At 45.4% G+C, this 14,624-nt stretch overlaps 1 protein-coding gene across 1 annotated transcript in view; it reads right to left on the bottom strand.

The window, feature by feature from the left end:
- The window catches only part of LAMB4 (laminin subunit beta 4), a 115,164-nt gene that overhangs the window by 42,407 nt on the left and 58,133 nt on the right, over window positions 1–14,624 (bottom strand). Inside the window, exons 15-17 of the mRNA XM_025872693.2 lie at window positions 6,554–6,739; window positions 5,034–5,149; window positions 4,122–4,242 (exon numbers count right to left, since the gene is read on the bottom strand). Coding sequence (XP_025728478.2) covers window positions 4,122–4,242; window positions 5,034–5,149; window positions 6,554–6,739 — 423 coding nt within the window. The remainder of the gene's footprint in view (window positions 1–4,121; window positions 4,243–5,033; window positions 5,150–6,553; window positions 6,740–14,624) is intronic.

Raw genomic sequence — 14,624 nt, 5'->3', positions numbered from 1 at the left:
GGCAGTTTTGAGGAGGCCAGTCCTGGCACCCAACTGATGGACCAGATGGTAAGAGTCCCTGTCAAGCTATAGGATTTTGTAACTCACTTCTTCTAGAAACTTCTAAAGACTTTGTTTACCAAGTGTAGTCCATCCCATGGTTTAAAAGAATGGCAGTTTTATATTCTAGAATGGCTAATATACTTTCGACTCTAAACACATTTTCATGGAAGCATATATCATGAAATCAGGGTGACTGAAGGAAATTTGTGACTGTCTCACTAGGCTTGCCAAACAAAAGCTATTTCTGCAGAAGGAGCATCCAGGGTTGACCAAAGCTTTCATCCGGGCTTCTTGGTAATGCCTCCTGGTCTTAGATATAAATGTTAATCTGGCTGTAGGAGAAAAATGAACTGTGAAAGGGCCAGGGTTCAGGCAGTCAAGCATCTTCCCAGAGCCGCAAAATTGGTGGTGTGGAAATAACTGCATTAGTCTGTAATCAGAAAATGTGCATTGGCTTTCTCCTATGGACATCCGGGGTCAGGGACTCAAAGGGACACTGTAGGTGCCCTGCCCAGATCTTCCCGTTCACCAGCTGCTGTGGCATTGGCCGCTAAAGGCTCACAGCTGTCCCTTTCTCCAGAAACTTGGACTCAGCCAACTAGTCCAGAAGTGAACGTACTCCCTGGGGGATGGGTGGGGTGGATGACTTGGGCGCACACAGGCTCTGCCACTTTGCCTCGAGGTGCAATTAGCTCGGTGGTACAATTACGTTCCCAAGCTCCCTGTGGGATCAGCTACACTTCAGCGCAGATCACATCCTTACTCTGTTCTTTCCCCTGTCCCCCACGCCTCTTCTCCCACAAGCACACCCTCAATAAATCAGGGGGACCTAAGTCCCTGTCTCAGCTCCGGCTTCTGGGGAATCTGACCCGAAAGAGGGACCTAGCCTCCCTTCTGAGGTTCTGACACTTTGCCAAGATCAGGCTGCTCTCCTAATTTTCATTCAGGTTTCATGGTTTTTGTAGCTATATGTAAGAGATGATTGCTTGAAAACTGATCAAATGGAAATATTTTTCAGTTAATTTCAAATTACCCATTTGTATTATGTATCTATCAAATATCACTGCAATGATTTTATTTACACGTCCGTCTTCTGTATCAGACTGAGAATTATTTGAGGGAAGGGACCACAGCTTACACCCCAGGAACCGGCACAGTATCAGCCCATGTATGCACAGTGAATGGGTGATGAATGGATAATTTGTATGGATGCATGAAATACAGCATCAAGTCATAAACTATTATACATAAAATTATAAATAGTGAATATAAAATATTCAGGATATGGATTTAAGATGAGGAGTATCTTGGCTCTTATAAATTTGAGTTTCATGACTATCATTATAATAATAAAATCTCTTCCTGATGTATCAATTCCTTAATTTCTTCCTTTTCCTTTTTCTACTCTGCGTGGGTTCCCAACTTTTAGCTTTTTCCCCCTAAATTAAATCTGTTGGATTTGATTTTCTTTCTTTGTAACTCATGTGTTGGTCCGTGAGTGCAGTTCTATTTGAAGTTCCTGGGCAGAGAATAGGACTTACATGGGTAGGGAAATCACGATAGTTTAAACTCTCATTCAAGAGGTTGTTTCTATTTTCCACTTCATTTCTGCTGTAACATGGTAGAACCTCACCACAATATCAGACGGCCCTCCAGGTGCAATATTTAGACCATCTTTGGGTAAGGATGCCAGATAAAATACAAATCACCCAGCTGAAACTGAATTTCGGAAAAGAAATGAATAATTTTTTAGTATGTCTCATGCAGCATTTGAGGGCAATATTTTGGACATATTTATACAATATTCAAATCTGAGTGTCCCATTTCTTTTCTCCTTCTTTCCTTCCTTTCTTCCTCCCTCCTTCCCTTGCTCCTCCCCTCCCTCCCTGCTTCCTTCCTTCCTTCCTTCCTTCCTCCCTCCTTCCTTCCTTGTTTTCTAAATTTTGCAATCCTATCTCTGGTAAAATAATCTTATATAATGGCTTTTTCTAGATGTTACAATACCTGAACTTGTTGAATAAATTCCAAGATACACCTGCCTCATACTGAGTTCTATAGTAGATGATGAAACAGCAAAGTTCCAGGTTATAAATTTAAAATGTTCAATGGTTAAAAATTAAACTTTAAAAGACACAATTCATGAAATATGGACATACAACTAATTAAAGCAGGGATTGTCAAGCTTCCTATAAAATACTAGACAGTAAATATTTTTGGCTTTGTGGGTCATAAGGCCTCTGTGGCAAGTACTTAGCTCTGTCTTTGTAGCTTGAAAACAGTGGTAGATAATATATAAACAACTGGCCAGGGGCTCCTGACTCTTGGTTTCAGCTCAGGTCATGATCTCAGGGTCGTGAGATGGAGCCCTGTGCCAGGCTCTGTGCTGAGTGCAGAGTCTTCTTGGATTCTCTCTTCCTCTCTGTCTGCCCCTTGTCCCCCCAAAATAAATAAATCTTTTAAACAACTGGCCATAGCTGTGTTCAAATAAAACCTTGTAGGACAGTAGTTTGCCAATTAAATCATGATATTAGAAGGTTCTCACAAATACTTTATTTTGTTTTTTTTTTAAGATTTTATTTATTTTGAGAAAGAGAGAGTGAGTGAGAGAGAGAGCATAAGCAAGGGGGAGGGGCAGAGGAAGAGGAAGAAGCAGACTCGCCACCAAGCAGGGAGCCCAACGCTGGCTGGACCCCAGGATCCCGGGATCATGACCTGAGCCGAAGGCCGAAGGCAGACTCTTAACTGACTGAGCCTCTCAGGCACCCCTCTCACGAATATTTTTAAAAATGCAGCTGTAACAAATGAATTTGATTTTTATCCACACAATTACTTTAAAAAAATTCCACACAATTCTATACAATTCTGCTGAAGGTGGAATGAACCCGATACTTTCACATATTTCTGATGATCGTGAGAGTTAATTGGAGAATACTTTCCAGAAATTAATTTGACAGGCTATTTCAAGAGCCATAAACCTGGACAAGTAGGAAATAGATACTGGTGAGTGAAGGCTTAAATTTCCTCAGTGCCCAAACTCTGCCCAGGGACTAGCCTGGGCCTGAAGTTCTGTACAGAGTGAGAGGTTTGGAAGGAATATCTGTGGCCCAACTTTGTGGGGGAAAGGCGTTAAAAGAAGTCATTTGAAGAAATATTATGCATCATTCCTAAATGTGATAAGAAGACTACATAAGCACCATAAGAAAATGCTTATGCTATAACAGGAACTATAAAACATCTATGTACGAGTGCTCTGATCACAGCGATATAAAAACACAGTATATATAGAGTGGAACTTACAAGACGCTGACAATTAAAGTGGCAGAATTTGTCCCAGAACTTTCTGCAATGCTAGGACACTGTGGTGGCTCAGAGTGGGGGCTCTGGCATCAGGGAGTCTGGCTCTGATGGCAGACTCCTCTCTCACTGTCTCTGTGACCCTGTGCCTCAGTTCTGTCGTCTATAAAATGGGGACAACAACAGTACCTCCCTCACAGAGTGGTTGTGAAGACTAAACAATAGAATAGGTAAAACACCTCCAACTGTTGCTGGTGCATGCTGTTCTGTAAGGTTTGCAATTGGTCTTAGGTGACGTTTATAGAGAATCAGTGGTTTTTCTTCTTTTTTTTAAAATAATTTTTATTGTTATGTTAATCACCATACATTACATCATTAGTTTTTGATGTAGTGTTCCACGATTCATTGTTTGTGCATAACACTCAGTGCTCCATGCAGAATGTGCCCTCTTTAATACCCGTCACCAGGCTGACCCCTCCCCCCACCCCCCTCCCCTCTAGAACCCTCAGTTTGTTTCTCAGAGTCCATAGTCTCTCATGGTTCATCTCCCCCTCTGACTTACTCTCCTTCATTCTTCCCCTCCTGCTATCTTCTTCTTCTTTTTTTTCCTTAACATATATTGCATTATTTGTTTCAGAAGTACAGATCCGTGAGAATCAGTGGTTTTTCTAATGGAACAAACTCATTTATACTTCTAAAGAAACATTTCACCATGGAGTCTAAAAGTAGAATGATAACAGGGCTCAGTTTGGAAGGCAGCACCCCCGTCGCTCCGTGATACTTACTGAATCAACCAGGATGTGCGAATAAGCGTGGGACCCTCCTTCCAAAGGCTGGGAAAAATAGACATCTATGGAATATTGTACATCTGGTTCTAAACAGATGGGTGTGGGAAGCAGCATGATTCTGTATGAAGAGAAATAAAGCAACAATTCAGTGACAAAAGTACAGTCATATAACCTAAGCGGCCAGGGTATTTGGTGGTATCCCACCTGTGTGGACGTGGGTTAGACCAGGTCTAGACCGGTTCAGGTGCATTGGGTGGACAGCAAATTCACTCTCAGATTCTCTCTGTGGCTCTTGCATTAGGATTGTGCCAAATAGCAAAGCTTAGGAACTATTAGCCATGGGTTGTCATGACTGCACTACGAAAAGGATAGAACAAGTGTCCTTCATCCTATCTACCATGCTAATCTCAACAGGGTCTCTTGTTCTATTTTGCCACAAATCTCTGATGCAAAATTAGTGGCCTCAAAGTTAGTAGCTTTTTTTACCTGACAGACTCTCAGCTGTTGAGATAATGCCAGCTAAATAGTTGACTCTTACTCTTGTAGCATTTCACTTTTGCACCTCTCCAGGCCATCTGGGGAAAGGGAAAGGAACATTCCAGACTGAGAATCAGGAGACTGGGGCTAGAATCCTGGTTCTGCAGTACGTTAGCCATGAGACTGGGGCAGGTCCCCAAGTAGTCTCATTCTCAATTCCCTCCTCGCCTGATGAAGAGAAAGTCTACCTCAGTGAGTTGTTAGCAAGATAAAACACGATCTTAAGTGTGTTCAGTGTAGCCCACAGCAAGCACTTAATGTCACCATTTCCTTTAATGCACCTCTTCTCCTGCTTAGTTCTTTGATACAAATTACTGACAGATGAACAGTTCTAAGAAGCCTTCCATGTTTGAGGACAGGTCCCAAGCATACCTGGAAGCCTCTGGTAAAGGGAAAGACGGAGGCCGTGGCCATGGACTCTCGCGTGGACAGTGCTCACTCCCTCCAAGGGGGTTAACCAGGACCTGGACAGTCCAGTCGGCTGTGGGCTAGACGGGCAGGACATAAAAAGCATGTCCTTGTGAGGATGCATGTACAACACACACCTCAAGGACAGCACTTGGACTTGAAACCACAACCCCCAGCCCTCTCGGAAAATGGAATTTACGAGCGAAGTCTGAGAGGCTCACTCTCAGCTCTAACTCGCTGACGTCTGAATGGCAACCCAGGTAGACCCAGGAATATTATTTCTGGCCGTAGCTCTAGTTCATGGGCTGGAAAAGCCCTGGCGCTCCTGACAGGCCTCGTCTTTAACCTCTGTCTCCCAGAGAGTCAATTAATGTACCTGTCCCTGTATTACAGAACAAAAATGGAAATTTGGAATCCTTCACAAAAGCTTATATCCTTTTTTTATGCTATTGTATAAATATTATTATATAAATGTATCATTATATAGATTTTGTTATGTAATATTTGATGATTATATTGCTAAATCTATTTATATGTGTCTAAATATGCATATATATATATTTATAGTATATGCTAATCAGCTATACTCTGAAAGCCATGCAATTTGGAAATGCTTTTTAAAGATGCCACAGATGTGTCCTCTCTATGGAAAAATTAAAATATATATATCATATTTTTAATGATGAATCATACTCCCCAGGTCCAAGTTCACTGAAGTCCCTTGGCCTTCATTTATAAGTGAGCAATAGAGAATTATGTCGTATCAAGGGTTTCAAAGTGGATCAGCAGTTCTGCTCATACAACATAACAGGAGCATTTCTAGAATGTGGTCCCCAGAGGAACCCTGGGGGCTCTGAGACCATCCCCAGCCTTATAAAATATTTTTCAGGGGAAATGGTCTGTGGGGTCTCAGATTATCAAAGAAAAGATTATGCAGAGAAAAGGTTAGGGGCCACCACTCTAGATGGAGTGTTTTTCTGATTTGGTTTCTATCTGCCTTAGATATTTCTCAAAAGGCAGGGGGAGGAGGCAAGAGGAGCTGCCTGCCTTTAGCTTTTTTCTTGTTTCAGGGTAAATTCCAAGTGCAAAAGAAATGCCTCTTCTGCGTGAATCTGAATCTCTGCACATAGGTTAGCTTATTAAATTTTTAGAAAATTTTTAGAAAAAAGTCCCAGGAGGGCAGAATTTGTGTTAGTTTAGTTTTTCATTGTTCTTATACAAACATTCCATCACCACTTCCTTAGACCCTGTACCTTAGATATGTAACTTCAAATGCAGCTTCTCTCCACGGAATAAAGCATGTATGCCTCTGGCTTACTGTGTTGTTTTAATATTGCTAGGAAATTCTTTGATTTCTAATGCTCTCCAGATGTTCTACTTTTTGCAAATCATTTTCTGATGACCCTAGCAAGACTGGAATGGAAACTCATAGTTCGAGAATGCACTTCAGTCAGCCCTTTACCCCTAAAGAAGAAGTTGGATACCTGAGTTTCGTAGCGAAGAGCAATGGTGAAGTTCATGGGAAAGGAAATGTTGTTGACAGCAAATCTCAAGCCAGCCCCAGGGAGAACCTTGGCAAATCCAGGTCCAGTCCACGCAATGAGGGTCCCAGGAACCGGTTCTCGGAAAACAACGTGAAGGGCAGGCACCTGGCCAAAAGTCACTGAGCCCTAAAATTGGAGAGGAATGCACACAGCTTTGCCTACAGTCAAGTCCTGGAAGAGCTCAGGAAAACAAAAAAAAAGTACGTATTTCTTGTTGTGTATACGATCCATCTGAGTCACAGATAAATTATCCCAGCCAGGATCCGGTCCAGAATGCAGCTGAGGATAATGTGCTGAATCAGCAGCTTTCAGAACATATATTACGGTATAGAATGATTGATTTGAAAGTAATGTCACTGGAAACCACTTTAAGATTTTTTTTTTTTTTTTTAATTTGACAGAAAGACACAGTGAGAGGGGGAATAAAGCAGGGGGAGTGGGAGAAGGAGAAGCAGGCTTCCCGCCGAGCAGGGAGCCCGATGCGGGGCTCCATCCCAGGACCCTGGGATCATGACCTGAGCGGAAGGCAGACGCTTAACGACTGAGCCACCCAGGCGCCCCTGGAAACCACTTTAAACTTAAGTACCCCACGTGCTAATGAATTGAACGAATTCCACACTGATGACCTTGGGTTTTCTCAGATCTGACCGTGGAACTCTGGTCAAAATATGGAGGGAAAGAAAATATTCCCATGCTGTCTACGGCCATACCACCCTGAACGCGCCCGATCTCGTCTGAAAATATTCCCATGCTTACTTCATGGGCTTTGCCTAATTATGCATGACACTGAGAAAACCCACATGGATTTATTTTTTTGGATATTTCTTCCATGCAAATAAGAGGCATGCTCTTCTATCTGCATGGAGGCAGAGAAGAATAAAACTTGTAACACACTTGATTGATTAGCCTCGCTGATGGTCTCCTTACTGGCTGTTAGCCTGGGGCCATCTGGACCCTGTAGATAATACTGTAATGACTTTTGCATCTGCGTCCCTCCGCTCACAGCCTCTACCAGAACTCTGCCTCTTGTGGCTTCTTGCCCGCATCACTACAACAGTGCTTCGGCCGCTCTCTCCATCCTTTCCCTAGTCCAATGCGCATTGTCCACTGCTGCCAGTAAGTGTTCCACACTCTTTCCAACTGCCAGCAGAATCCCGCCCAAATTACTTCGTCTGGAGTTCAAGTTGCTCTGTGATCGACCCCAAACTCCTCTTTATCTGGTAAGTGTTTGACTAGTAACAATTCATTGCCAGTCCCTGCGTTAGGAATGCAAAGATGAATAGGACAGAGTCCTTGCTGTGGAAGAGTTTAGAATCTTGCGTTGGAAACCAAAATGTAAATAAGAAACTGTATCAACCAGATTAGGTTCCAATGGACAGATCTATGTAAACGTGTCTATATACCCTCACAACTGCCATGGACATTGCAGGTGCCCCCCGGGGACCCCCTTTACCTGGTTGGTGCACCCACCCCGGCGTTGCTGTGTGTGTGGCTTCTAAGGGCTCATGGTTGCCTCCTGCTCCGGAGAATTGCCCTCCTAAATACCTCCTCCCCACTTCCAGCTCTGCCCCCGGGGTAGCTGCGGCCAATGGCTTCTCAATACAAAGGTATAAAAAGCTGACCTTGGCTTCTCAGCGGACAGGACAACTTTGTCTGCGCTTTATGCTTCTGAGCTCCTTCGTGGATCAATCCAAAGTTTGTTTTACCTGAGACCACATCTTACTCTTTCCCCTTGTCTTGTTTCTGTCTTTCTCTTACAGAGTTTTCCCGAATAACACATCCTTAATAAATCACATGCACCTGAACCCAGTCTTGGGCTCTGTTTCTAGGGCACTTGACCTGAGACAGTCGGCGCCAGACCGTTTCCCTAGAAACGTGCTAGCACGTTCCCTAGGCACGCTAGAATGGATCTAAAATACACGACTGGAAGCAGACTCCCAGATGCAACCGGGAGGAGGATCGTTTTGGGTTCCGCTGGCAATGAGGACCCCCGTCTGTAACATGTATCGAGGATCCCTGGACCGTGGTTAGCAGAGCAATTGCTAAAGCTGTCAGCTGTGGAGAACTGAGACAGGATAAAGCGGGGAGGGGGCACCCACTGGGTATTTCTGGCACCAAGAGATGTGGGGGAGCCGTAACCATAAGGACTGCAGACTGTGGAAATAGGGGGTAGTTGTTGAAAGCCACCGAAGCTTCGATGAGAGGTGCCAGGCTCAGGGCGATCACCCAGGAATTCCAAGCCCAGTGTGAGAATCCGAGGCCTCCCTGGAGGTATTTACAGACTCCTCTCCTTTAGCTAGATGGCAGGAAGAGCTGAAGTCCAGACACGGAACTTAGTTGTAAGACTTGCGGAGCTTCAGAGAAGCCTGAGTTCTCAGCCGAGGTGAGTCACCTATGCCAAAGTCAAGCCCCTCAACAGGGAAGAAGAGGGCTTTTAAGACATGGGTGATGCACACGAGAACCTTGCATCCTGAGGTTCCCCTGAGCGCTCTCGGACTACAGAAGTAATCCACTCACTCTTGCTGGAAAATAGAGCCCCTCCACTCCACCCCTGCCACATTTGAGGACAATGCAGAAACCTCAAATGATGCAGGTGCCTCGGAAGAAAATGTGTACCTTCCTTGGACCTGCCTATACTATCCCTCCTGACCACTTGCCTGATAATTAGGGTCAAGTTTCAGCATGATCTGAGTGGGAAAGAGCTGGATCTCTGAGAGGGACCTGGCTAACATAGACCAGTAGCAACTGGGAAAGAATGGCTGACTATGGGTCCTGAGGTTGCTAGACCAATGAGGCAGAATATGAAACTGGATAAAGAGAGCTTGTTGATTTGGGGCCACCAGCAATGTAGGATTTAATAGCCTGGCAAGAGCCCTGGAGTCTGGGGAGATGGATCCAATATATTGCTGGAGCAGCTCTTGGAAGCTTGGCAAAAGCTGTGGCCCTGAGGAGAGGAAGCAGAGGTTCCAGAACAGCTGTATCAGGCTGTGGAGGAAGGGATTCAAGGCTCAGAGTAGTAGGCGTGCTAGAATGGATCTAAAATGCAAGACCAGAAAACACACCAACTGATTATGTTCCTTGAAGGCCTAGAGGACACTCTATGTATCAGGACAGTAAGCGATGAGCTGGTGAGAAGAGCACCAGCGTCACTGAAAAGCTGAATGTTGGATATCCTCTGTAGGCAGGTAGGATACATCATTACAAAACCGAGCTCCTTAGTATCACTGTGGGGGACAGGACTGCAGACTACCAAAGGCTGGGTATCACTCAACTCTCAAAAGCAAGATGGATACAATTATTAAAGTGGGCAGCAAGGTTGGAGTAGGAGACAAGGGGGCCTGACCCGTAGGAATCTTCAACGGAGATGATTACTAGAACATGGCGTTCCTCGGAGTAAGAGAGATGAGCAGACAACAAAGGTATTGCTTCATATGTATAATCAAAAGTGATCCGGTGTGAATTAGCAAAAGGCTGAGGTCAGCTGCTCCCATGGAAAGACACGATGGTTTGTCAAGTTCCTAGATCGGAGCCACTTCTCAGATCCAGAACCCAGTGACTTAAAAGAGGCCAGATCCCAATGAAGAAAGACTCTTCAACACCCTGGCAAGTGTAAACCAGGTACCCAAAGTGCCATCATGGTCCCCTTGTTAGAAGAGGGCCATATAAAGGAGAGGTAATATATGGAGTCCTGGCCTAAGTTCTTTTTGCACTGGGTTCACTGCACTTACTGAACCACCCATTGATTACTTCCTCCAATTCCTGAGTATGTAACTGGCATAGACCTGCTTAGCAGTGGACATTGACTCTTTGACCTGTGAGGTAAGATAAGAGCTCTTATAGTAGGAAATGCCAGGTAAAAGCTTGTGAAATGCCCATCCGCCTCCACTCTCTCCCCACCAAACCAACACAGTAAATACAAAACAATATTGCAAATCAGCAGTATCCTCAAAGTACCACTCTCAGGACTTGGTGGTGGTTCCCATCATATCCTCATTACGAACTTAATACAAACCTAACCAGCTGGTAGTCCCACTTGCAGCTGTTGTGCTTGCTGAAGTATCTTTACCAGAGCAGATGAACACCACCTTCATATATGACATACAGCTACTGAAATGCAAAAATGTGTTCTTCTCCAACCCCATACAGAAGAAGGAACAGAAGCAATTCGTATTGACTTGGGGTGAGCAGCAGTGTGTATTCAGTCTTGCCCCAAGGCCATTCACATTCTCCCACTCTCTATAGCCCAAAAGGGTTTGAACCATCCAGATATTCCACAAAATAGCACACTGATTTCCTATATTAAAGGATAGTGAAGTTGGGTCCCTTAGTCCAAGGCAATGTTATGCGGTCTCCCATAGAGAGAATCATACATTCTGTGGCCTTGGTCAGCACCACTGTCTGAGGGCTCACAGAGTATCTGATTCACCAGTGAGGGAAAACAGAATACCTCCTCAGCTCAAGGGACCCACTTCACAGCAAAAGAAATATAGCAGCAGTCATGTGACTTTGAGATCCCCTGCTCCTACACAAACCAAACTGTCCAGAAGACGCTAACCTCAGATGAGGGGTGGAATGGGGTCTCTCAAAGATGCATCAGCTTCAGCTACCTTGGGAAAAGACACCCTGTGAGGTGGGACAGTGGTCTTCTGGAGGTTGTTTACTCCTTAGAGTGAAGGCCTTTATGTAATGCGGTGTCCCCAACAAGGAGAAAACATGGGTTTGGAAATCAAGTAGGAGTAGCCAAGCTCACCGTCACTGACAGTGATCACGGGAATTTGGGCTTCTTGTGCTTACAACTTTGGGCTCTGTGGGTCTCAATGTCTTGATTCTTGGGCAGGAAAAAAGAACTCCACTAAACTTAAAGCTATGGCTGCTGCATGGTTGCTTGGGCTCCTCATGCCAGAGACCAGGAGGCCTGGGAAGAAATGACCATAACTGTAAGGGCTGAGCTGTACAGTCAGGACATGAGGCATATGCATGGCACTGAGGTGGCCCACTAAGACACCCTTGGCGCTGCCCTACATGTATCCTGATGAGACCATGGAAACCAGGGGCTCAGACCCTGGAGGGATGAGGGTCTAGATCATCCTACCCAACAGAAGTGCTAGTTGAGGATGAGGGGAATCTAGAATGGGTGGCAAGGAGGGGGAAGATAGTATCAGTTACAACCTTGGGACCAACTGTTGCAGCTAAAGGCTGCAGTTTGTCCCATTAATCTCCTTTTGTAAATCTCCCCAGGAATGGTGATCAATGAGAATCCTGGAGAACCTGTGCTTGCATGGAATAAACTTAATGTAAGAAGCAAATGAGCACGGTCAGCTTCATGGGTGTGCAACACGTGTACTTGCAGAGGGTCCCACACTCAGAAGGGCCCCATGTTTGGTTTCATGCTCTGCTGTCACCATCTTGAAATAATAATTTTATCTTTGAAGTTGTTTTGTAAGTTGAAGTCTCTTGGGATAATGGAGGGCACATGTGAGCAGAAGGGATATGCCCACTATGTGCTTGCTTGCTTGCTCCCACTTGCAAATAGCTCACATGATGCCGGTGAGCATAGCATTTGAGTGGACCTACTATGCGCATGCATTCAGTGAGACTAAGAGTGCGTACAAGGTAAATGTGTTACATTTATGACTGAGTAAGCAGGGTGCTGACAGCTCCAGGAAGCCAGGCTTTCTGTTCCAACCAGAACTTGCTTTGGAAGCAGAAAGAAGGCAAAGGCATTCTAAGAAAGACATTATTCCTGTGGCTTCCCTGTATCAGCCAGCTGCTTACACCGAAGGATGCCTAGGAGGAATAAAAGATAAGGTGACTCCTGGGTGCCCTTCTTCCAGCCCTCCCTTACTCATTAGTACACTGAAGTTAGGGAGCGTCGGCAGGACACAAACCGAGAAGTGAAATGAAAACTAAGTTGAGTTAGTTTTGTGCAGCGTTCCATTGTTCTGGGAAGAACAAGATACAGATGCAAATATGACTACAAAATACAAACTGTAATTTCAGTGATTACACAGGAGCCAAATGCTCTCATGTTTGTAGTGAAAATTGGCATCGCATGACATAAAGATGAATGGCCCAATTCATGCTAATAATTTAACTTTTTAATATTCCTTTTCGGGGCACCTGGGTGGCTCAGTCGTTAAGCATCTGCCTTCCGCTCAGGTCATGATCCCAGGGTCCTGGGATCGAGCCCCGCATCGGGCTCCCTGCTCAGCAGGAAGGCTGCTCCTCTCTCTCTCCCATTCCCCCTGCTTGTGCTCTCTCTCTCGCTATCTCTCTCTCTGTCAAATAAATAAATAAAATCTTTCAAAAATATTCCTTTTCTTCAAGTGACATTAAAGAGCAAATAAAAAAACGACTAACAAGTCACAAGAGAGACTACAGAAGAAACTAAGAAGCTGGATATTTCAGTACCTTCAATGTTCTTTTTTCCTGATTTCTGAACAAAGGGCTGTGTTTGGGGGTCTGAGCATGCAAGGAGCTGATGCTTTCGTGCACTGCCCTTTGCTGGGCTGCTCTCTCCAGCCACCAGCTGCTGTGACTGTTGGTTGCTGTCTCACACAGCTCCCTTCTCTTGAGAATTGTCCTTGCATGGGCGCTCCCACCAGGGAGGCCGCCTGCACCTGCCCTGGCAGCCCACAACAATGACTGCCCGATGAACACAACAGGCCTGCCCTTGGGCCTCCACGGGGGACAATTCTGTTGTGCCGTTTATGCTCCCGACCTCGCTCAGGGACCAGGCCAAGGCCAGACTCCGCCCTAGACCCGTCCTTGCCTTGCTTTCCCCTCCCGGCCTCCTGCCCTTGCTCCCCATACAGGTTTCTCCTGATGAGCATCCCCCCAGTAAAGCACGTGCACCCAAATCTCTGTCATGTCTGTTTTGGGGGAACCCAACCGAAGACAGCGACTCAGCCCACACATACGCATGTATAGAAAACCAATACAAAATTTCCCCCCCCAAAATTGCCCTTGTTTTCTATTGTTCTGTTGCGCCAAGCTGGCCCAGCCAATTGATTTCATAACCCGCTTACTAAGGCAGAACCTGCACTTTGAAAATTACTGCTCTGTGGGACCCCAGAGACGGAAACAATGAACAATGTCCAGATGGCAGGGTAGGGAATGTCAGAGGAAGATAAATCTGCATTGGGCCTTCAGGGATGAGTAGAAGTTTTACAAATCAATCATACAGAGGTGGTTGTTTCAGGCAAGAGTCAGGAGAATAGTCTGTGGAAGCTCAGAGCTGAGTTTCTCGAAGTGCAGTCAGGGACCACCTGTATCAGAATCACCTTGGGGTGCTTGGCCGATTTCCTGACTGGTCCCAGATTCCCTGATTCAGCATCTTGAGGGGAAGGCTCAGAATCTGCATTCTGAATGAACTCCCCAGGCAATACTGATGCACAGTAAAATTTGAGGTTCACTGACCTGTGCCGCAGAGAGCCAGGGAGGGGGAGGAGCCACTCATCCCCAACTCTTCTCTTTCAGATGGACTCAGAATGAGAAGTCCAGAGAGTCAGAGAAGGCTCCATGGGCATGCGGTGTAGGAACAGAAACCAGAGAAAGAGCGAGGCCGCCATAGTGGTGTGCATGGACCCGGGAGGAAGAACACCGGCCAGGGAAGCCTTCTCTGCTCCTCTCAGCTGGAGATGAGAATCCCACACGTGTGATCCCACACGAATCACATTACGTGTACCTCTTCTATGATACTCACCCGACCCGGCCACCATTAGTTGTTTGTGTACATGGCTCATTTCCACAACAACAATCTCTAGGGCAGGCTTCATGCCTACATATTTTTGTTATTGATCCAAGCATTTCATTCACTCAAGGAGGTCTCTTATATGGAAGGAACTGACTAAGGTGCTAGGTTCGTGAACAAGACAGCGAGCGGCTGATTTCATTTGCTTTCTAACATGCCCATCATGCATTACGCACACGGGAACACTCAGTGAGTAAAGACCCCAGTGTATGAATGAACGAACAAATGAATGGGCCTAAAATACCCCCAACTTTGGCT

Source organism: Callorhinus ursinus, unplaced genomic scaffold, assembly GCF_003265705.2.
Source record: "Callorhinus ursinus isolate GAN/ISIS: 27379988/994484 unplaced genomic scaffold, GSC_fseal_2.0 scaffold12, whole genome shotgun sequence".
Classification (NCBI taxonomy): Eukaryota; Metazoa; Chordata; class Mammalia; order Carnivora; family Otariidae; genus Callorhinus; species Callorhinus ursinus.
The sequence above is the reverse complement of the archived record's forward strand: the minus strand, read 5'-3'. Positions and strand labels throughout refer to the sequence as shown.